A 23,907-nucleotide genomic window follows, 5' to 3' on the forward strand; every position below is an offset into this window, starting at 1 on the left:
GTAGTGATAGTAGTACTGTATGTACACTCCAGAAAATGTGTCCTCTCTAAACACTTTGCCAACAAAGAAATTACAGTAAAACACTGCACTGTTACTGCACTACACCGAAATATTTTTACCTTTTGTGCTATGGCAAAAAAAATTGCAAAGAATCGTGTCTGTATTTGAGAACACCTGGGGCCTCATTTATAAAGGTGTGCGTAGAAACCTTCCCAAAACATTGCGTTCGCACAAAGCCAAGAATGTGCTGCGCAAAAAGAAAGTTGAGATTTATAAAACTGTGCGGCGCACTGTTGCACGCAATCTTCCCTTTATAATTATCCACCTGCGGTGAATTGTGCACAGACGATCTCCGCCCGTGTCATCCCACTTCACCTCCCAGTTTCATCCCACAATCTACCATACATGGCGAATGCTAAATAGCTCCTGAATATGATGACGCTCTTAATAAGCACGACATTTTGACTGACATGGGGAAAAAAGGGAGGCAACCAGCTGCAAAGAAAGCGACTGGGAAGGAAGAAAGCCCGTGCCATGCGTCGCTGTAACTGCCACTAAAACACAAACACACACGCGCGCGCTGATCACATATCATGATTGGTACAGTCGTTATAGTCTTTGGTAAACTGTTTTGCCCAAGTTTGTACTGTATGAAATATCACGTATTAGCGAACCTGTTGGACTATATGTAGGCCTATATAAAATGTGTTGTGAGAAGTGAAATAATGCATTAGCCTATAGTCTATTCCAAAGCATTGTTCCCCTTCCGTGAGATCCACACATTTCCAACAACAACGTCAGATTATAGTTTAAACTTCCAGGGTTAGTTGTTATGGGAAAGAGATGCATAAAATAATTTGCTAAATTCATAACATGATTTTATCTAACGAAATATTTAGTTTTAATTAATATGTTTGGCCTTAACTTTGTACAAAACTACTTTTTACACACAGCCTAAAATATTGACTTTGCTCTCCCGCTGGCCACTCACGGACACACCTCCCGACGTATGTGATATTATTATAGAGTAGAACTATAAGATTACATGTAAAAATATAACCAAAACATGTATAGACCTACTTGATAAGTAAATCAACCTACATCATTACTGCATGCCATAGACAACAGTAGCCTATATTCGCAACAATAGGTACGCACATGTAATTGATTAAATATATTGGGTGCCATGCATTTCACTAGGATATGTGTGTTTTTCCGATGACAGAGCTTTATTTCGTGGTGTTGCCATTGAGTGTCGCTGATTCCCCGAGTCAGGAAAACCTTGCGGTAGCTCTACGCATGGTCAAAAGTTTGCGTGGGAATACGCACACTTCTCCGCAAAGAATTATTTTATAAATACCACCGTTTTGCCACCGCACATTTGACCGCACATTCTGCCTGTCTACGCAAGGTTTTTGTGCGTAGAAAGCTTTATAAATGAGGCCCCTGATGTATTTAAGTCCAATATTTACTCTCCTGACGGAAACATCTAGCTCTTTAGCAGCTTGATGCTCCATTATGTTCACCAGCTAGTTGCTAACTTTGGTGCTGGGCATTTAGCAAATAGTGGGGTTTTGACACTGATGAGGGCGTTAAGACTTGAGTAGTAAAAGTGACTAAACAGTGAGCTGAGAGATGCTACAAGCTCTGTAAAGTGTAGGGGAACTGATGAGCCAGATGAGAAGTCTGCAGACATACCTTTCACGTTGTTGTTATAAATGTGTTGAATATATCTCATTTAAGGCTCCAGCTATTTTTTTTTAATCAATCTGTTGATTATTTTTTGTTCTGTATGTAATTTCCATCAACTTTCTTCAGAACACATAGGGACATCTTCACGTTGCCTTTTTAATGTCCAAACCCTAAAGATCTTCCATTTCTTATGTTACAGAGAAAAGCTTTTTGCAATGTTGCATCCTCTGCTGCCCAAATCAATGCTGTATCCTCACTAAACGCCAACTTCTCCAGAAGTTTTGTTTGATATTTTTGTTTGTTCACAGCAAATCATCCAACTGCACACTGCCGGCTTGCGGAGTCAGACTTACCTCTGTTGTTTGCTTGTGTTTTCACAGCTCCTGGGCTTCGTGTACGCCTGTTATGTTGTCAGCGCTATCACTGAGGAGGAAGACAGCTGTGAGTCATTTTAACCTCACCCTTACACACACACACACACACACACACACACACACACACACACACACAAACAAAGCCATTCATGAAAGGAGCATTGCAACAACTGATAACTCCCAAAACCCACTCGCACAGATGACATGGAAAACACTCCAGGTTGAGGAGAACAGGGCGACATCTTTCTCCATCTCCCTCTCTTCCATATCTCACCCCACACTCACACTCACTCTCACTCTCACTCTCACTCTCACTCTACTCCAGCACTCCCCTTTACTCCCTCCTCTCTCCTCCCCCACGCCAGCTGGGCCTGCTCTATCTCTTTCCCTCTCTCCCTCCAGAACCAAAGGAGCCATGCGTTCCCTCTCCAGACCTCCTTCAGCCCATTCTTTCCATTCTTTTTAAGCGTGTCCGCTCGTCGCCTCGTCTCTTCTCCTGGTCGCCCTGTGTGGTCCTAGCTGTTGTTGTATACCTGTTACCTTTTGGAGTCAGTGATTCTGGAGAATGCTTGTTGTCAAAAAAAATTAAAATTGTCAAATCTGTGAAGATCTCCTCATGATCCGTTACCCGTCCGTACTATGTGTGCGCTTTAAAAAAAAAAGAGCCTATGCTTTGCCTTTGTATTAAAACTTGATTTTTTTTCAGACACGGACAGGTAGTGGATCGTTGGAATATAAAAAACCTTTAATATACTCTTGCTTTAAAATTTTTCTCACTTTCTCACACCATGTGCCCCTTGATTGTCACTCCAGCTGTCCGTTGCCTGGCCGGGCTGGGTGTTTTTTTATGCAGCGCCACTGAACCTCCCCCACTCTCTTGTTCACACACACACACACACACACACACACAGACACACCGACATTACTAACAGGGGACTATCGCAGGTACCAGCCAAGTGTGGCAACCTATTTCTGGTCATTTAAAAAATAAAAAAACACAACAGAATATTTACTTTTAATGTCTTCTGTCATAATATTACTTTAAATGTGTTTTTTTATTTTTTTTAAAGAATTTGCTAACAGTGGACTTGAATCATTGGGTGACATCTAAGAGTGGACTCCATTCACTGCATCAATGGAGCTGTCTGTGCCTATTGTTTCACTCAATGAGTGTTTGCTTGCTGCAGTTACCTCCCTTTGTTTCTTTTTAAGATAGATTATATACCTTTAACTTTAACACTAACTAAACATATGATACAAATACTATGAATATAATCATGGCCACATGTTGCAAATAAATATCAAATAAGAAGTAACTTGTTGGATGTACTAATATCAGGGACATAGCAACAACATTTTCCTTATCCAAGCCTTATCTTTATTTAAAGGAATGTGTTCACAATGTTACATTCTAAAGATTTATTAAACCACTACAGTTTATTTTGCGGTTCTAATTAGAAAAAGGTCCTCTCTTCTACTGTTTGAAATGACATGAGTCCTCTTTTAGTTGGTACTAATTGACACAAGTTCCCTGTTGGTTAGGATGGAATGATATTCACACTCCATCATGTATGAAAAAGACCTAGCCAGATCAATAATGCCTATGAAAATAATCTGAACTGCATTTGAGAATAGTTATAACATAACATATCATTTGAAAATGATTGTAGAGTTTAAAAATGCTTTAATACATATATTTTTTTAAATATTTTTGTACGATAGCTGAACGACAGTGGGCACAAGCGGAGCGACATGTGCAACACTAACTACAGTCTGCTTTACCAATAGTCACCTGAGCTGAACAGTTCACAACACCTGCAAAACCTATTCCAAGCAACACACTGTCACACACATCTCAAAACACAAACACACACTGTCAATCAGAACACGCAGAGTAAAAACACCAGCATCAAACACCATTAAACAAATTACAAACATTTACTCAATACAGTTTGAATAATGTGAGTGACTTGAATGAAAACCAACAGTTTGCTTCAATAGATACACTGCCCGTCCAAAGAAAGTCATGGCCAACAGTTGCAAATAAATATCAAATAAGAAGTAACTTATTGGATGCACTAATATCAGTGACTTAGCAACACCATTGTCCTTATCCAAGCAAATGTGTTCTCAATGTTACATTTTAAAGATGTATTAAACCACAACAGTTTATTTTGCTGTTATAATTTTCTTCTTTCAGTTTTAACAGTACGAGAGGGGACTTTCTAGTGAAATCTTAATTGTCTATTATAAAAAGTATTTAGCGGTGCTGACTAGATGAACAGAGGGCTGACACATGGATGACTGGTCTGCTGAGAGCAAGTATCTGTTGCTGTTTGATGTGATTTTTAACAATATGTAATGCACATTATGGAATAAATCAAACACTGCTATTACTTTTAAAATGGTAAAAATATGCATTTTAATTAGGCAAACTGAATCATTCTTAAGAGAAATAAAATATTATAAATGTAGTCTTAAATGTCTGTATGTTATACATATTGACTATACCTGCAGTCCTAAATTGTATGGAAAGACAGGAGTCCCCGTTTAGTTGGCACTAATTGACACAAGTTCCCTGTTGGTTAGGATGGAATGATATTCACACTCCATCATGGATGTAAAAAACTTTGGCAGATCATTAATACCTATGAAAATAATCTCAACTGAATTTGAGAATAGTTATAACACAACATATAATTTGAACATGATTCGTAGAGATTAACATGTTTTAATATATATTTAGTCTGCTGACAGCAAGTATCTGTTGCTGGTTGCTGGGATTTTTAACAATATGTAATACACACTATGGAATACATTAGAGGTGTAGTCTAGTTTTGTGTAGTGGGTATACTGTGATGATTCCCACCTCGCCTCTTCCTGAATATGCACCATAGCATTTTGTATACATTTCTAAACATATGGCTTACACTGTGGTGGGTTTACAATGCTGTTGTTATTGCAGTTGGCGCAGCAAAGGTAAAAACATTTTACACCCTACTAACATGGGTTTAGAAACATCAAAATTAGGAAGAACTTCCATCACAAATTATTTGTGATGGAAGTTCTTTCAAGGTTGGAGGTCAACTCAGGTGGAAGAATATTTCAGGAGACTTGGATGAATTATGAAGCAATATTTATTACAGACTTGGCCAAGGAGAACCGGACTGCAACTCGGGTGACTTGCACTTCAATTCTGACAGACACTTCCTGAGAGCTGTGTATTAACCGTGCTATCTCTAACACCTCCCTGGCTCGGGCACCAAGCGTACCAATGTTTTGGTTCAGAGCTGAACACAGTGAACCACAACATTCTGGAGTCTAAAGAGATGAGACTTTATCTATACAACTGACTTAAGTGTCTCCTAACAGTCTACCAGGCTGACCTAGTGTCTGAGATATAGACAAACTCACAAGACAGGCATAAATTAACTATACATCTCTACCATAAATATTAACCATACTAAAGACTGAAAATTCCCTCCCAACATGTACTTTAAGTTCACTGTATGGAGGTAGTTTAGGGCAGAAAACTAGTCTGTGATTGTAGCAGCATGGTGCTATGTTATACATATTTACCCTACCTGCAGTCCTAAATTGTATGGAATGACAGGAGTCCCCGTTTAGTTGGCACTAATTGACAGAAGTTCCCTGTTGGTTAGGATCGAATGATATTCACACTCCATCATGGATGATAAATACCTAGCTAGATCAATAATACCTATGAAAATAATATTAACTGCATTTGAGAATAGTTATAACACAACATATAATTTGTAAATGATTTGTAGAGTTTAAAAATGTTTTAATACATATATTTTTTTAAAGATTTTTTTACGATAGCTGAACGACAGTGGGCACAAGTGGAGCGACATGTGCAACACTCTAACTACAGTCTGCTTTACCAATAGTCACCTGAGCTGAACAGTTCACAACACCTGCAAAACTCATTCCAAGCAACACACTGTCACAAACATCTCAAAACACAAACTTACACTGTCTATCAGAGTAAAAACACCAGCACCAAACACGAATAAACACATTACAAACTTTTACTCATTACAGTTTGAATAATGTGAGTGACTTGAATGAAAACCAACAGTTCGCTTCAATAGGATCACTGCCCGGCCTAATAAAAGTCACACACTCAAATATCTTGTTGGACCATCTTTAGCTTTGATTACAGCACATATTCGCTGTAACACATTTTGATACGCTTTATTTTGGCACATAAAGTTGCTTAGAACCTAGGCCTGACCAACCTGGTTTTACATACTTTGAGTTTAATCGAAAACCCAGGGTTGATAAGCAACTCTGGGTTTTCGGTTTCAGAACAGTGGATCAGCGTTGGATTAATCAACTCTGAGCGTGTTCACTCTGGGTGGAGCGTGTGCGTAAAAGCCATCGTCAATGGATCGCTGATAACATGATTCACCATGGAAACAGAAGAAACACATGATTGATCCTCCCACTTCTCCACTTCTCAAAAAAGAAAAGAAAAAAAATCTCCGCTCCTCCCACTAGAGTTAGAAATATTAACGAATGAGTTTATGGTATGGAGAAGAATTAACAGGGATATTGTCTCATAACTCTGATCTAATCTCCTCGGCAATTCAGAAAAAAACTGAGAAAAAATGTTTTGTCAAGAGAATAATTTCACTTCCGTTTGATAAGCCATAGTCTATTTTAAAAAGTTACGCATATCAGCAGTAAAGTATTAAGCTGGCGCGGCACAGCATTGCTGAGAGTGTTTTATATTCGCTGTATAATATGTTGGCAAGCTATAGCCTAATACTGTGCAGTAACAGACTGTTGCTTCTTTTAAATGGGGAGTGAAATACATTGCGTCAGACACATTAGGTGACAGTTTCCATTGAAGAGCCTGATTGATTTATTACCAGATCCATTTTCCTCAAGTGATCACAGTTTAAATGATTGTATAATTTTTATATTCATATTTTATATTCATATTATTTAACGAGGCTCGTCTGCGACTTTAGGATCGCACAAGTGAACAGTAACGATTGCGTGCAGCCGCAGCGTTACATGAATCCACCTGACATAAATCTGTTCAGTGGCACAGACGTTAAAAAGCATACAATACTAATAGGTTTATTAATCTGAATGTAGAGTATGTCACGATGTGTAAGGGGGCCGCCTATATGAACGGACCAAGGGCTGAGAACAAGGCTACTGATCAGATAAATGATCGGTCAAACGTGAAATCATCAGGAAATTATCAAAACATCCCGATGGAGATTTCTATGGAGTGATTTTGCTTCAAACTGTACAGGGACGCGTGTGACAGTGACACTCTTTCTTCAGTCGGAGCTGCAGCGTAAAGTGAAAACAAACTCAGGGTAGGTCTAACCACCTATCCAGCAGGTTAGACCCATGGCGTATGTTGCCGCAGTAACTGACCCTCGGTTGCGCTGAAACTGACCCAGAGTTTCCACTAACTCAGAGCGAACAAACTCTGGGTTGCCTCAAAACCAGCTACCTGAAACACCCCTCTGAAGATAGGCTCTCAAGTTCAATATTGAACATAGCCAAGAGTTCTATTGTTGATATTTAAAATGTTGATACAACCAAATAATTGTATTTATTTTAAGTGATCTCCCATCATGAACATTATTTTTTTTCCCCGACCACATTTCTTCAAGGATGAAAGTTCACTACTATCTCTCCAGGCTTTTCATAATGCGTTGGACAGTTCTTAACAAGATTTTAGTAGTTTCATCTTTTCCTGAGTAGTTTTCTTTGTTTAATGCAGGCCAATAATTTCACTCCACTGAAACAAAGTTACATCTTTTCCCAAACCACAGCATATGTCATCCTTATAGCAGATGACAAAATTACAGGAATTGATTTATGTATTATAATTATAGAATATTTACACAAATAAATACTACAAAAAAATCAAAATGTTACGTGTCAATAAAATAGAAAATAGAAAAATATGATAATTAATAAATAAAAATATTATCTATTAAGGCAAACTTCTGATTTAATTTACTTTTGTTTACCTAATAAAACTGGTATGTTATAAAATAAACAATTTCATGTGAAATAATTGAAGTTCCCTCTAAAAAAATGTGCTGGTGTTTTGTTTCATTTTGGTAGTAGGAGGATTTCTTCCTTTTGAGCCAGAGAGCCTGAGAGACAATAAAAAATATTTGTTTCCCTTTTCTCAGGCTAGGGTGAACAGATTTCTAAAATCTTTGCATATTTATACTACACTGTGTGCACAATTATTAGGCAAGTGCGTATTTTGGCCATATCATAATTTGTATGCATATTTTCCAACTTTAAGCTGTATACAATTGAGTGCTTATTCAATTTAAGCATACCAGGTGATGTGTATTTGCGTAATGAGTTAAGGTGTGGCCTAAGGAGTTCAACACTCTATATCAAGGTGTGCATAGTTATTAGGCAGTTTCTCTTTCTCAGGCAAAATGGGACAAAAAAGAGATTTAACGGACTCTGAAAAATCAAAAATTGCATAAAGTCTTTTAGAGGGATGGAACACTCTTGAAATTGCTAAGATATTGGGGCGTGACCACAGAACCATGAAACGTTTTGTTGCAAATAGCCAACAGGGTCGCAAGAAACATATTGAGAAAAAAATACGCAAATTAACTGCCAAAGATTTGGAGGCCCGTGGCTGGATCAGTAACGTACACAGAGCTCCACTTCGACTCGGACGGCAGCAAGGTTGAGGTGGGGTACAGGTATGGGCTGGTATTATTAAAGATGAGCTAGTTTTTTGGGTTGAAAATGGCATTAAAATCACCTCCCAAACCTACAGACAGTTTTTAGAAGACACTTTCTTCAAGCAGTGGTACAGGAAAAAGTCTACATATTTCAAGAAGACCATGATTTGTATGCAGGACAATGCTCCATCGCATACATCGAAGTACTCAACTGCATGGCTAGCCCGTAAAGGCCTTAAGGATGAAAAATTATGACATGGCCCCCTTCCTCACCTGACCTAAACCCTATTGAGTACCTGTGGGCCCTGCTTAAACAAGAGATTTACAGTGAAGTAAATCAGTATACCTCTCGGAACAGTGTCTGGGAGGCTGTGGTGGCTGCTGCACAAAAAGTTGATCGTCAACAGATCAAGAAACTGACAAACTCCATGAATGACAGTGTGACAGTTATCGAAAAGAAGGGTGGCTATATTGGTCACAGATTTTTTTTTACATGTCAGAAATGTTTATTTGTAAATGTTGAGTGGTTTTATCATTCTCACTTTAACAGATGCAAATAAATAAGTGAAATGGGAAAATGTTTATTTTTTCATTTAGTTGCATAATAATTCTGCACACTAATAGTTGCCTAATAATTCTGCAAATATATGTATTCACTTAAAAAAGACAAAACCTCACTTTTAATTTCTTAAACATTCAGGTTTAGGTTAATTTACATTTTGGATTGACCGAGAACACTGTAGTTGTTCAATAATAAATACATCCTCAAAAATACAACTTGCCTAATAATTGTGCAGACAGTGTACATAGGTTCCCAGAGTTCACTGAAACTTAATGTTTCCTCCAGTGAAATAATTATTTAAATAATTTTCCATCTTTTGAGTCTTTGATTAATATTTTTCTGGATTTCTTTTATTGGGATCATTCATTTAATAAAGACATATTACTTATACAGACTAACTTTCCATTGATGTGAAAGGTCACTCTCTTGTCCCCCACATACATACCTGCCAAACCATGCCCTTGCTGGCAGCCCTTCAACCCCCACCCCTGGCCTGCATTGTCTCTATTCAAAGTAGGCACTTCACACATTTTCTACAGCAACACTGGCAGTGAGTTGGACTTATGTTACAAGACTGTGATGCTGTGTCTCTCCCAGAGGCTGCATACATCTCCTTGCAAACATAAATATAGTGGATTTATTAAAGGAGTTATGGTAACAGTTGTATGCGCCAACATTTTTAAGCTAAACTTAGTTGGATATCTGGTTCCTTTAGTAACTTTATTTTAAGCCTAGAGTAGCTCCCTAAAAATATCCAGCCATGTAGGAAATCATTTATTTACCAACATAATCAATTGATGGATCCTTACGAGAAACATGTACAAATATGGAATTTACCTTTCAAATTCACTCTGAAGCCCATTAACCCTTCTAGTTTCACAAGGAATCCTATTGTGCTATCTACTCTGAAGATTTGGTTCCAGTTTAGGCGCCATTTTATGTTTTCCTCTGCATCCACTCTGATGCCCATAGTGAACAATCATCTATTCCCCCCATCTGTTGGGAATATATCCTACATGTTATGGCAAAATAAAGGCATTTAGGTATTCAGACCTTCATAAGGATGGGCACTTTGCTACTTTTTCAGACTTCCCAAAAGGTTTTAATGTACCTACATCCCATTTATTTATGTACGTTCAAATTAGACATTGTGCCTCTTCTCTTTTTTCGTGTTATCCTTCTCTCTCTATAAACCAACCATGGGAAGACCTTCTGACCTTTAAACCTCATCAGAAATTGCTAATTTCTAAGATTTATGACAAACTCATGGCTCTGGAAAACAATTTGGCTGTCGAAACTAAAAATGCTTGGGAGCGTGAGCCTGTGGTAAATTTGACAGATCAATAAGGTGGTACATAGTATAAGCTCATCTTCTCCCTGTGTCAGGCTGCATCTTATTCAGTGTTAAAGTGTTACATAGAGTCCATTTCAGCAAATCTGAAATGTATCCAAATGGTGTGGACCAGTGTGACGTATGCCACGCCTCCTCATGTAAATTTAGTCATAATTTCACTCCTCTGAAACAGAGTTACATCTTTTCCCGAACCACAGCATATGTCTTCTGACGTGGTTGTTTAGGAAATAAGAAGCTATTCACTCCATCAGTGAGAGTTGCACTCTTACAGTAAATGCAAAATTGCAGGAATTGTTTTTTGTATTACAATTATAGTATGTTTACAAAGATAAATACTACATTTGAAAATGTTACATATCAATAAAATATGAAATAAAATATAATAACATTTTGAATTATTGAGGCAAACTTCTGATTTAATTTATTTTTGTTTACCTAAAAAACTAACATGTTATAAAATAAACAATTTCATGTGAAATAATTTCACTCTCCTCAAAGAAAATAGTAAGATATTTGTGTGAAGTAACTAAAATTGTTCAAACTGTATAAAATTAAAAAATAAATTGTTTGCTGATTTTCCATCGTTTGAGTCTGTGATTAATATTGTTCTGGATTTGTTTTATTGGGATCATTCATTTAATAAAAACATATTACTTATACAGACTAACTTTCCATTGATGTTAAAGGTCACCCTTGTCCTCAACATGCATACCTGCCAAACCATGCTCTTGCTGACTGCCCCTCTACCCAACCCCCGGCCTACATTGTCTCTATTCAAAGTAGACACTTCACACCTTTTTTTACAGCAACACCTTTAAACCTCACCAGAAATTGCTCATTTCTAAGATTTATGACAAACTCATGGCTCTGGAAAACAATTTGGCTGTCAAAACTAAAAATGCTTGGTAGCGTGAGCCTGGGGTAAATTTGACAGATCAATGATGGGATAAGGTGGTACATAGTATACGCTCATCTTCTCCTTGTGCCAGGCTGCAGCTTATATAGTTAAAGTGTTACATAGAGTCCATTTCAGCAAATCTAAAATCTATCCAAATGTTGTGGACCAGTGTGACAGATGCCACACCTCCTCATCTAAATTTAGTCATACGTTTTTTTATTGTCTCAGACTACATACATTCTGGACTGCCTTTTTATGATTTTGGCGGGCAACAACTCCACATTTACTAGTTGCAATCAGAAATACTAGCTTTCACTTCCCTTCTGGCAAGACGGCATAGTTTACTTATGTGAAAATCTCCTTAACCCCCATTTATTTCTATCAGGCTTAAGGACGTTATGTTTTTCCTTAAATTAGAAAAAAATAAACAACAGTGAAAGACTCTTCTAAAAAAGTCTCACAAAAATGGGAATAGATCTTTAAATTCTGACTGTGGTCAGAAATAAGCTGCAGTGTATACATGTGTGTGTCAGAGAAGTGAACATTTTCTAAGGTATATTCTCCTAACTGAATAAACAAACTTTCCTCACAGGAAAATGTGATCCCTGGAACACTGTTTGAAGTTAGAAAGCTTCCTGAAAAGTTACTGTTTCACTGTTATTTACAGCAGCAGGGCCCACAGTTTGGTTTACAAACATATTCTAGTTGGTTCCAGGTTCCTCAAAATAATATTGTTTTGATATGTGATGATAGAATTGAATCACATTTTATTATAAACATTGAACTTCACAAACATGTTTTAACTTCACCTAACAATATAAGATAGCTTGCCTTGTAACCTATAGAACATAATGTTGATTACAAAAAAAGCTTTGCCTTCTAAACTTAAAGATGTAAAATACAAATTACTGGTTTTACTAGAAATTTCTCGCTAGACTCTCTTCACTCTTGCCGAGGTGACTACACATGGCTCTCCTCTTTCCTTGCCGCTGGAAGCTCAAACATGCACGTCACACCAGGAAATGGGCGTGTACTTAGACAGGAACAGCAAAAAGTGCAATCTGACTGGCTGTTGAGTTTATTTCTGCTTTGGCTGTTTGGTAAATCCATATCAGGACTGTTTTTTTGTTTTGTTTTTCATATCAAGCATTTATGTCAAAAGCTTATCGTCATAATCAACGCAAGTTTTATCGCAATTAATAATTGTAATCAAATGATTGCCCAGCCCTACTCTACAGTATGACTTTAGAAGGTGTCCCTTTTAATAAAGATCCTGTTTGCAGTATGTGAAATTATCATGATCTTAAAAGGAATCAAGATGTGGTCTTGCAAATATGAGATCTCATGTCTCTGTAAAAACTTCTAGTCTGAGAGTAAAATATAAGAGACTTGTGACAGGTTGTCTTGAGATATGAGACGTGTCAGACTTTTGCTTTGTGATGCAGTTTTGAAAATAAATAAATGTATTTCTTGATATTTACCTGCCCTCCACTCACTAAGGCAAGAGCCTGCAACACGTTCACATCAGGCAGTCAATCTCTAAAGAGCCTCGGCAGGGAAGAATAGCCTACAGTTAATGTAAAAAATAAAGTCACAAGCCAACTACAACGTTTGTGCATATTTTTTAATATATTCTCTGGTAAGTGCTTTTATTTATTCATTTGTTAACTATAATTCATTTAGGCTTTTTATCTTATTTCCTTACTATTGCTTTGGTAAAGTTAACACTTATTTTCCATGCCAAACAAGCCCCTTTAAATGTAATAGAAATTGCATTGCAAAGGTAAAGAAAAAAGTGCCATTTTAACATTTGGGGCTTGGGGCTTTAGGGATTGTGCCTCAGTGACTCAGGGCGCACTCACACTAGTGCCGTTTGCCTGTTCCGTGCTCAGCACGATTCAGCACGATTCCCCCCCCTCCCCACTCCCCCCGCAGGCCCGTGCTCACACTGCTCGTGGCCTGGGCACACTTGCACCTTGCCTACGTCACCGTGCACGTTTAGGATTTGGAGCTTAGTCTACTTGTAGGCTATACGACTGTTTGTGAATATTTTTATCCGGCCAAATTTGCATCAAATATTCCACTTCCACATTAGAGCAACGAGAATCCTTAAGCTATTGTTTTTTTTTAAATGTAGTCTTGACGTAATAGGTCGCGGTGAACAGTCTCATATTTGTGCAGCACGCTGTTTATTATTAATATAACGGCCTGTCATCAGACCATATGTATCCGGATGGTTTTGTACACATCGATCGCTCCATCAAATCCAAGTCAGAACTTTTTGTATGGGCAGAGATCGTTTTTTTAAGTGTCTTTATAAAGTTTCTTGTTAAACCTTAGTGTAGTCTACTGTTTCCTTATCACCGGGCTGCGGTGTGTTGTTTTGGGTGCGTCTCCACCGCCATGCGTAAATGCAGTTATGACAGCTGACGGGAGGAAAAAGAAAAAAAATCATCTGACGAACGTGAGTAAACACGAAAACCTTTTTGCTGTGCTTTCTGAGCCGACCTAATTAGCTCTCTCCCTCTTTTATTAGCCCACACCTAGGCTTACACACACGTTAATTCTCACACATTATAGCTACAAGTCCAAGTGGTGGGCAATTCTGGTGCCGACTAGTAAGGCAGCGGACGTTAACGGACAATGCATCCTTAATAAATTCACGTCAGGAACGCCGCCTGTGCGCTTGCTTGTGCGCGTGTCATCTCATTAGCATCTGTACTTTGGCCACGGCACACCTCTCCCAGGTGTGCCGTGGCCAAGGGGCTGTTCCGTGCTGGAATACGGATGGCGTGGTCACACTAGCCAAACGTTCTAGACTTTAGTATGCTAATGAGCTTTGGCACGGGGCCGCGGCCCTAGTGTGAGTGGCCCCTCAGAGCAGGTGAGTGCTGTTTCTATCTGTGACAGCCTGTGCCACTCTCTGATCGTATGCAGTGTGGGGGATGGGTACCTGTGTCTGACGACGGTCGTTAGGCCTTCAACAACAACAGCTAACTTCAATAGCCAAGATGTTATGTTAAATTCAGAGTGACTGTGACATGGGTCATTCTCCTTCCGCTGTATTGGAGAAGATACTTTGATACAAATTACATTTAAAATAGGTTGAGTACAATCAACATTTAACTTTTGTTGGAAATCAAATCCTTTAATACAATATACTCAAAAAAGGATCTTAACAAGGTAGTAAACTTGAAAAAATTTAAAATATGCAACTCTTCCTTGAAAGCTCTTTTAAGCAATAAAAGTCCACTGAAAAAGTTAAACTTTCATATATTCTAGATTCATGATACAAAGTAAAAAATGTGAGGCATTTCTTTTGTTTTAATTTGGATGGAACAAACATGGATTAAAAAAATCCAGTATCTCGACGCAAATCAAATACAATGCGCTGTAATGTAGGGATCTCAAAGTGATCTGCACAAAAAAATGTTGTTTTCCGGTAAATCTTTTAGTGCCAATGCTTACAGATCAGTCATTTAGAGATGGCTAAATAATACAAATGTAGCATACTGAAATGCAACATGATTGGACTGTTGGAAATAAACAAATAGGCCTTCAGCTGGAAAAGTACAGGTTCTAAGCACCGGTTTGATGGAAATGTTGTGATGTTTGAAAGAGTTTTTGCGGAATAGTGAATGTAAATACATCAGGGAAGGGCTGACAGTGAATCGTGGGGGCAGCATATTCCATCGGTTCGTCTCTTCTCCACCATAAAAATATAATGTATTTAATTTAATTAGAAATGGTTCAGGTTAAATAAAGATAATACAAGCAGGAATATTTAACTGAATGAAATTGTAGTCCTTGATGTGGTACATGATCATAGAATAACTGTTGAAACAGCATGAATTCAGAGTGACAGCTGACTGAACCAAGGATGCAACTGAATAAGATACACTTTTGTGCAACTGAATCATGGCTTAAGCAAGCCAGGATAACAGAAATATCCTAGGTAAATCTTATCTTGGTTTTGTGCAATAGGCCGCAGGAAGCACACAGTGAACTGCCAAACTGTAAACAATCATGGAAATATTCCATACTGCGGTCTGTTTAGTGATTTGGTGCCATCAACAAAAAACTGTGTCATTTACATATTTAGGCTATAAACTGTGAGTCATTTAAATTTTTGAGAGAGATTAAGAGAGAGAGAGAGAGACACAGAGAGAGAGATAGCGAGAGAGAGTAAAACTACTGCCTGATTATATAGGGTTCAAAATAATAAATAAATACATCTAGACCTATACATTAAAAAGAAAAACATCACATTATTGTTGTTTTATATTGTCTAAATATGTATGTCAATGTCACGTTTTGTGGCTTGTAGCCTACAATGTGAAACATTATTTTCACTGTATTTTTGCTGCTGGACGCACAGCTGACAAGAATAATAGGCTGGAGCTGACACACTGTCAGATGTGTGTCGCGCCAAACCAACAAGGGACAGTTGGCCCATTATCGGTCGAACCTGTTACCATCAGAAGCAAAACACTCCGTTTAGACACTCCCCTCTCTTTCATCTGATCATTGAACACAGCGTTTTTACTCATCCTCACTATCAAATGTAATAGGCCTGAAGCCTATTGGCTCAGGGCTCCCGGTCAAACCAAAACTCATTTTCTTAATGATGGCAACAACAACACTTTCCCGTGATGTTAAGCTGACGGCGATTTATTAAAAAAGAAAAGAAGGAAAATGCACAGTGCTTCCTGCATTAGGGTCGGGTCCAGTGGCAGAGCAAGGACATTTTCATTGGGGTGGCCAGGATGGGGCCAGTGATAATTTTTGGGTGGGAAGCACAAGGGCTTCGGTTTCATTTCAACATAAGTGGGGGTCTGAGGGTAGTCCCCCATAAAAAATGTGCTTCAAACATACCATTTTGTGCATTCTGGTGAATTTGGCCGGACCCAACTCGGGTCCGGCCAAATTCACACCACAAACAAACTGCAGCAGCCTGAGAGATGCACACTGAGTTTGTTCAGGTGTACTAACACGGCAGGTGTGAATACGCCCTAGCATCTCTGCCCCATTTAAACTCTGTCTCTACACTATCAGTAAAGCATAACAATGCCAAAAAAATAATGAAATAATCCAGTTTGGTTTATTCCTCTTAAATTCATCCACGATGGAGTGTGAAAGTCGCACCATCCCAACCAACAGTGGACTTCAGTCATTAGATACAGTGGAAGTGTGGACCTTTCTCTGTGATTGTGAAATAAACAAAATAAATATAGATTGAAGACACAAGAACACTGTCAAATTGATTGAAAACCTCTTCTTATAAAGATTATTAAAGGGAATCTTGAGGGACTGAATTACTCTAAAGGTCTAGGCCTCTAAAATGTTCTGATTGTAAAATTATAGTCTGATGATCAATCCGTTTTTGCAATTAATTAAAATACAAAGGACGTATCTTTCTCTTTTAACTTGTCACCCATAGTCTGACAGGAGAGAGTAGACAGAGAACCAAATTGGCAGCTGAACTGTCTTCACATACTGCAGGCTTTGGGTAGCTGTTCAGCCAGGTCTGAGATGGTCCAGAGACAATCTCCTTAACTCTCCGTTACATTTGGAGAATGTAGTACTGCAGGTAGGGTCAATTAGTATGACACACATAAGACATTTTAGACCACATTGACATTATTATTTCCCCTTAAGAATTATCCAGTTTGGCTTATTCCTTTTAAATTCATCCACGATGGAGTGTGAAAGTCGCACCATCCCAACCAAGAGTGGACTCCAGTCATTAGATACAGTGGAAGTGTGGACCTTTCTCTGTGATTGTGAAATAAACAAAATAAATATAGATTGAAGACACGAGTACACTGTCAAATTGATTGAAAACCTCTTCTTATAAATATTATTAAAGGGAATCTTGAGGGACTGAATTACTCTAAAGGTTTAGGCCTCTAAAATGTTCTGATTGTAAAATGATAGTCTGATGATCAATCTGTTTTTGCAATTAATTAAAATACAAAGAACGTATCTCTCTTTTAACTTGTCACACATAGTCTGACAGGAGAGAGTAGACAGAGAACCAAATTGGCAGCTGAACTGTCTTCACATTCCACAGGCTTTGGGTAGCTGTTCAGCCAGGTCTGAGATGGTCCAGAGACAATCTCCTTAACTTTCCGTTATATTTGGAGAATGTAGTACTGCAGGTAGGGTCAATTAGTATGACACCCATAAGACATTTTAGACCACATTGACATTATTATTTCCCCTTAAGAATTATCCAGTTTGGCTTATTCCTTTTAAATTCATCCATGATGGAGTGTGAAAGTCGCACCATCCCAACCAAGAGTGGACTCCAGTCATTAGATACAGTGGAAGTGTGGACCTTTCTCTGTGATTGTGAAATAAACAAAATAAATATAGATTGAAGACACAAGTACACTGTCAAATTGATTGAAAACCTCTTTTTATAAAGATTAGTAGTAAAGGGAATTTTGAGGGACTGGACTATTCTAAAGGTCTTGACCTATTAAATGTTCTGATAATAAATAATAGTCTGATGATCAATTTGTTTTTTGCAATTAATTAAAATACAAAGAACATACCTTTCTCTTTTAATCTGCCACACATGAGTAGTCTGACAGTGGAGAGTAGACAGATAATCACATTGGCAAGAAAATAAAGGATCTTACTGCTGATCTTTTTTCCCATGTTTGTTTATATCTATCTTTCATCCTTTTTAAAACTTTTATTAACACTTAAACTCAACATATATTTTTAGTTTCAAAAACAAAATACAAATCTATTTTCAAGAGACTGGTGTCTGCAGTAAGTAGCCTGTCAACAGCTCTTCACAGCCTGAACGACTCCCTGGGGCTCAGACAATAGAGGAGTGTTTAAACGACGTGTGTGAATGGGCCAGGCCAGGGCAGGCAGAGGCTGTCCCAGATATGAAATAAACACTCACACACTTCCAAGTCCCCTGTTAGCAAAAGTTATGAAAATTTACCAGAAGGTATTATACATGTTTTTAAGATGATTTAAAGCATGTCCAAGAGGGGACTTGAAAAATGTCCCCTGTTAGTTTTGGAGTCCACTGTTAGTGGATGTGTTACGATCTTAGGTTCCCTGTTGGATAGGTCGGCACACTCACACACACACACACACACACACACACACACACACACACACACACACACACACACACACACCTTCCCTCCTCATGCCTTTGTTTGTAGCCCAGTCTTGTACATCCTTTCCTTTTGAAGCGGCCCCCTGGTGTGTTATCACCGTACTCTGGCTCTGATCGAACAAACGGAGTCAGATGAGGTCAAGAGTTTGCCTTGACTCTCATTCTTTTTCTTGCCGTGCGTAATGCAGAAAACCCAAAGTGAAATTGGGGTGGGGAAAAAAGGCGACTGGAGATCATTAAATGTGTCATAAGAGGAGAAGTAGAAACCAGAGAAGGGACACTTTTGATGAATGACCTAGCTGCTGTGTGACCTCGTAGGCAGCGGGCCAGAGGTCCTGCTGGAGGTTAACCAATCAGAGGGCAGGAAACAGTTGATCTAAAGGTTAGTATGGAGTCGTAAATATCTGATTGGCAGGGCAGTAACTCTCCAGGACGCATAGCGATGTCCACATGCGCGAGAATATGCCTTTACATATTTTAGCCATTTGGTACATTTCAGCTTTGAAACCAATTTGCTGAATGAACATCCTCTCTCTGTGAGGATAAGCTGAGACTTTCTGAGGTATTAATAGTGTAGTGAAGCGCTTGTAAGAATACTAATTATAAAATGTCTGGAGACAAGCTGTAGTGTAATGTAATGTTGGTCCCTTTTGTAAGACAGCCAGATCTGATCTCTAAAACAGAGTAATGAACAGAGCACTGCATTCACTAATTGCACCTAAGTAGACTCCTGTCATTTTGGGGGAATTGTGGTGTGTGTGTGTGTGTGTGTGTGTGTGTGTGTGTGTGTGTGTGTGTGTGTGTGTGTGTGTGTGTGTGTGCGTGTGTGCGTGTGTGCGTGTGTGCGTGTGTGCGTGTGTGTGTGTGTGTGTGTGTATGTAGACCAGTGGTATAGAACTCCAAGTTATTCTCTGGTGGTCACATACCAAAGATTCACTGGCTGTGAATGGTGGTTAGCATCACGAACCAAGCCACCACCACCCACCCGTCTCTTACTCCCTCCCTTCCTCCCTCCCTCCCGTGTCTGGGCAGTAACACTTAATCATCAGTCACCCTTAAGTATTCCCTGGAGGGCAATACCATTTCAGCATAGTGGGTTAGACTTTCCAATGTCAACGCTTTTCTTCCTTATGTTTTTGTGGCATCATTGCCAGTGAGAGCAGATTGTGTACCTTGTAGTGCACAGTCATCCACACTCCGAAACAGAGATGGAAACAACAGCAGCGCGATAAGGAAACGTTGGTTTTAAAAAAAACAAAGCTTGGGGTGAAAATGGAACAGTGTGAATTTTAAAGGTCTATATTATATATTTTTTTCACATATCCAAAATTTAGAAAAAAGTTGCTCCATAGCTTCAAACTTCTACTTTCTTTGTTATTGTAATCAGCCCTTTGCTTGCACCCACACACACACACACACACACACACACACACACACACACACACACACATACACACACACACACACACACACACACACTTGTTCATGCAGACACAGGTGCACAGACTCACACACTCAACACACAAACCAGCTCCGCTCTCATTTCCCCCTCTCATTTGATGTGCAGATTAAAGCAAGTTTCTGCACTGAGCTCCCCAGATGCCTCAGCATCTCTCCTCCCACTCAAAACTTTGCCTTCTCTTTACATCCTCTTCATATGCTTTTCCTCACAGGTAGATGGAATAATCACAATATCAGACTCAGATTTTGTTGTGTTTTAGAAATCATCACTCTCTCTCTCTCTCTCTCTCTCTCTCTCTCTCTCTCTTCCTCTCTCCCTGGCTCCTTAAGCTTTAATGAGGTGTGCTTGTAAAAAGTCGGAGGTCTCTGGTCTCTCGTTGTATCAGCCTCATTAAGCACCTTTCTGGTCAATAACTTCTCCAGTTGATTGCACCACGAGAAAAAAAAAGAAGTAGGACAAATCCTCCGGAGAGATAGAAAGAGAGGAATGAGAGAGGGAGGTGGTTGTCAGAAGCAAGCTGAGGAGAGCAAGAAAGAGATGAAGCAATATGCAGGAACTAACAACCAGAGAAAAGATGAGCTTTCTGCTTATGAGGAGATAAAACAGGAATTTCTCTCACTCTCGAGGGAGACGGGTGAGTTGGATTTGAGTGTTCAGGCTTGCGTAAAGAATATCGGAATGACACACATACACAGACACACACATTTGCAGGAAGCCAAGAAGACACAATGGGCAGAATAGCAAGCATCATATACCACCAGCTCGGGGTATGACATGGCCTTATAACTGATTGTGTGTGTGTGTGTGTGTGTGTGTGTGCACCCTCATACGTCCCTAAATACCACATGTTTTTGTGTGCGTCTAACTGACTGTGTGACAGACTAACTGGTGGTGTGTATGTATTTGGGTTTTTGAACAGCGTTATCGGTGGTGAGCAGACACACCGACAGAGTGAGTGGTGAGGAAAATCCTCTTTGTAAAGTAGGTCATGGAGTTAGAAGGCTAGCGTTCGGGATAAGCTCATTTTTAGCATGTCTGCTAATTATGCTGCTGCCCCCTGTGCTGAGTCCCTCACATTCAAAGAAAATCCTCCACTGCACACGGAGAAAATGGATGGGATGGATGGATGTACTTGTCAAGTTGAGGTGAAAACATCAGACAGGCCTCCCCCCCTGTTTTTAGGTTATGTTGTGTTTTGCTAGAAGGATACCAAACAAGTCAAACATTTAGACATTCCACGGGAGACATTTTGACATGCCACAGAAGAAGAAGCACAGGGGTAAATAATAGAATAAATGGTGGCTGAATTCCATTTAGTTGCATTGGTTTCATGGTCCTGGTATTGTGCAATGTTGGCTCACTGTGACACTGTCATGGGGCTTACAGGGACAATCGAATGAAACAATGACAAATCAAAAGATCTACTGCAACAGGCTGTTGTATTCAAAAAGCTTCTTTAAATAATTCTGCAAACATTAAAGTAGCTGTTAGTAGATGTACAATATGTAGTAGTATAACATAACCTGACAATTGATTATGCTTTTTTTCTAATACATCTTTCTAGCCAAAATTTTATAAAAGACGAGTATTGCATGTAAGTTAAAAATACAGTATAAGTTTGCAAGGATTTCATTACTATACAAATAGTCGTTGGAGGGGCTGGTAGGATGGCCTGCCCTAGAAGACCAGTAATGCTGATTCGATCCCCCGCACCAGACAAGAGGGTGCTTTTTGTAAAACTAGTGGTGGTGGCTGGTATTACTTACAGTGCCCACCATCTCTACCATTGTGCACTTGAGCAAGGCACTTTACCCCGAACTGCTCCAGGGGCGCTGTACGATAGCTGACCCCTATGGCTCTGACCGTCTCCGAAGTGTAGTAGCTTGAGAGGGGATATGCAAAAGACAAACTTTAATGTAACATTGACTAATAAAGTAACTTTATTTAATAATTTGCCTCAGTTTGCTCATGACAGAACAATCAATTCACATAATACATAACAAAACGCATAACCCCACTCCCCCGTTAACATTAGATACATTCATTGATGTAAGATATTAAATGGCAAATAAGAAAGGCCAGGTTTGAAATGGGAATAAAAAGTCAGGTGCTTTAAAATACAGAGGTAGTTAGTGCTTTTCTTTCCTAAAGCCACCAGTGTTGTTAGCTTAAGCTTTTTGAGAACTCTCTCAAGGTCACATATGGCCGCCTTTAACCAATTCCCTCCCTGTCTTCTAACTCTTAAAGACTTTATATATATTTTCCATTCTGATAAACCTTGGCTTATTGTTGCCGTTTATTATCACAGACTCAGAACCAACACACACATTGTCAGAGAGGTTGCAAGGAAGGATACCACGTCAATACATTCATCAAGATCATGACACTTATGATGTAGGATTTGAGATTTTTGCTGTGTAAAAATAAATGTCACGCAAGATACTGATGATTGCCAGCTCAGAAAATAGTGTCTTAACACCATTGAAGTTGGCTGTGTATTGGACATAATGTCTGGATCAGTGCATGAATATACTGTTTGACTGAGAATAGAAAAATAGTGGTGCTGGGCACAGCATGACAAATATGAAATTGGCAGCTGCAGTGACCAAGATACCGATAATGATAGGTTTAACTCAGACACTGATGCACAAAGAAAGAAACACAGTGGCAGTCATTTCTGTATCATTTTCATTTCAACATACTCCAAGCAGACAAACTTCCCAGAGGCTCTCCCGGTCTGTCTTTGCCTGGAACTTCTCTTCTCTTTGCATGGATGATTTACTTAGAATGCGCTCTCAATCAGACATACCTGAAGTTTTCATATGCGAAATAACTACGCATAAAGCCGCTAAACCAGCCTTTAAAGTAAAGGAGTTACCCGAATAGAAATGATGGCTGTGTAATGGTGTGTGAGGACAGGGATGCCGATACTGCAGAATGGAGCCAACTATAGGGAGCGTCTGTGAGTTAGTGTGAGAGAGAGAGAGAGAGAGAGAGAGAGAGAGAGAGATCACAACTGTGCTTTATAACTCACCATTTACAGTGTTACAGACGGCCTCTGAAGTCTGGAACCATGTTTCTGCCCTTTATCTGTCTCTCTCTCTTTCCCCTTATCTCTGCTCTATCTCTCCTTTTTTTCTCCATCTTCCTCACCCCCTCTTTTATCCTCAACAACTCTGTATTTCCTTGCTGAACTTTTCCCTTTCATCTGCGTGCCTGTGTTTCATTTCACAGTCAGTTTGGTCCAAGCCCTTCACATACAAAGTAGAAGATGCAGCCCGGTACACTGTAGTTCAGTATACAGGGTATGTCCTCTGATATTAACCAGTTTCCTCACTTACTCTGAAACATGATCATCTTGCATTACTCCCTGAGAAAACTGAGCTCACCCTTTTCAAGATCACATGCGCCAGTCAACTGCCAATATCTGTTTCCATGGCCACTATGCATATTATAATAAGAGAACACGTTTAATCTCTTGTCTCGTGTTAAAAGTTTTCCATCTTCACTTGTGTTTTCGGAGCATTTTTTATTCCATCCACACTGAAATAGACAAGTACCTCAATCATCTTATTGAGAATGAATAGGACATTTCAGTGACTTTCTACCATTCCATCTGAGGTATTTATTTGCTGTTTACAGAGCAAGCTCAAAAAAAACGATTGATTCAGCAAGTCTCATACATACTCCAAAGGGTGGAAGCAC

The 23,907-nt window shown here is 39.1% G+C and overlaps 1 protein-coding gene across 1 annotated transcript in view; it reads left to right on the top strand.

Annotated features, from left to right (window-relative positions):
- Positions 1-23,907, top strand: part of nkain4 (sodium/potassium transporting ATPase interacting 4) — a 60,014-nt gene that overhangs the window by 29,089 nt on the left and 7,018 nt on the right. Inside the window, exon 5 of the mRNA XM_080031480.1 lies at positions 2,073-2,133. Coding sequence (XP_079887606.1) covers positions 2,073-2,133 — 61 coding nt within the window. The remainder of the gene's footprint in view (positions 1-2,072; positions 2,134-23,907) is intronic.

Source organism: Ammodytes marinus, assembly GCF_949987685.1.
Source record: "Ammodytes marinus genome assembly, chromosome: 7".
In the NCBI taxonomy this organism is placed as follows: domain Eukaryota; kingdom Metazoa; phylum Chordata; class Actinopteri; order Uranoscopiformes; family Ammodytidae; genus Ammodytes; species Ammodytes marinus.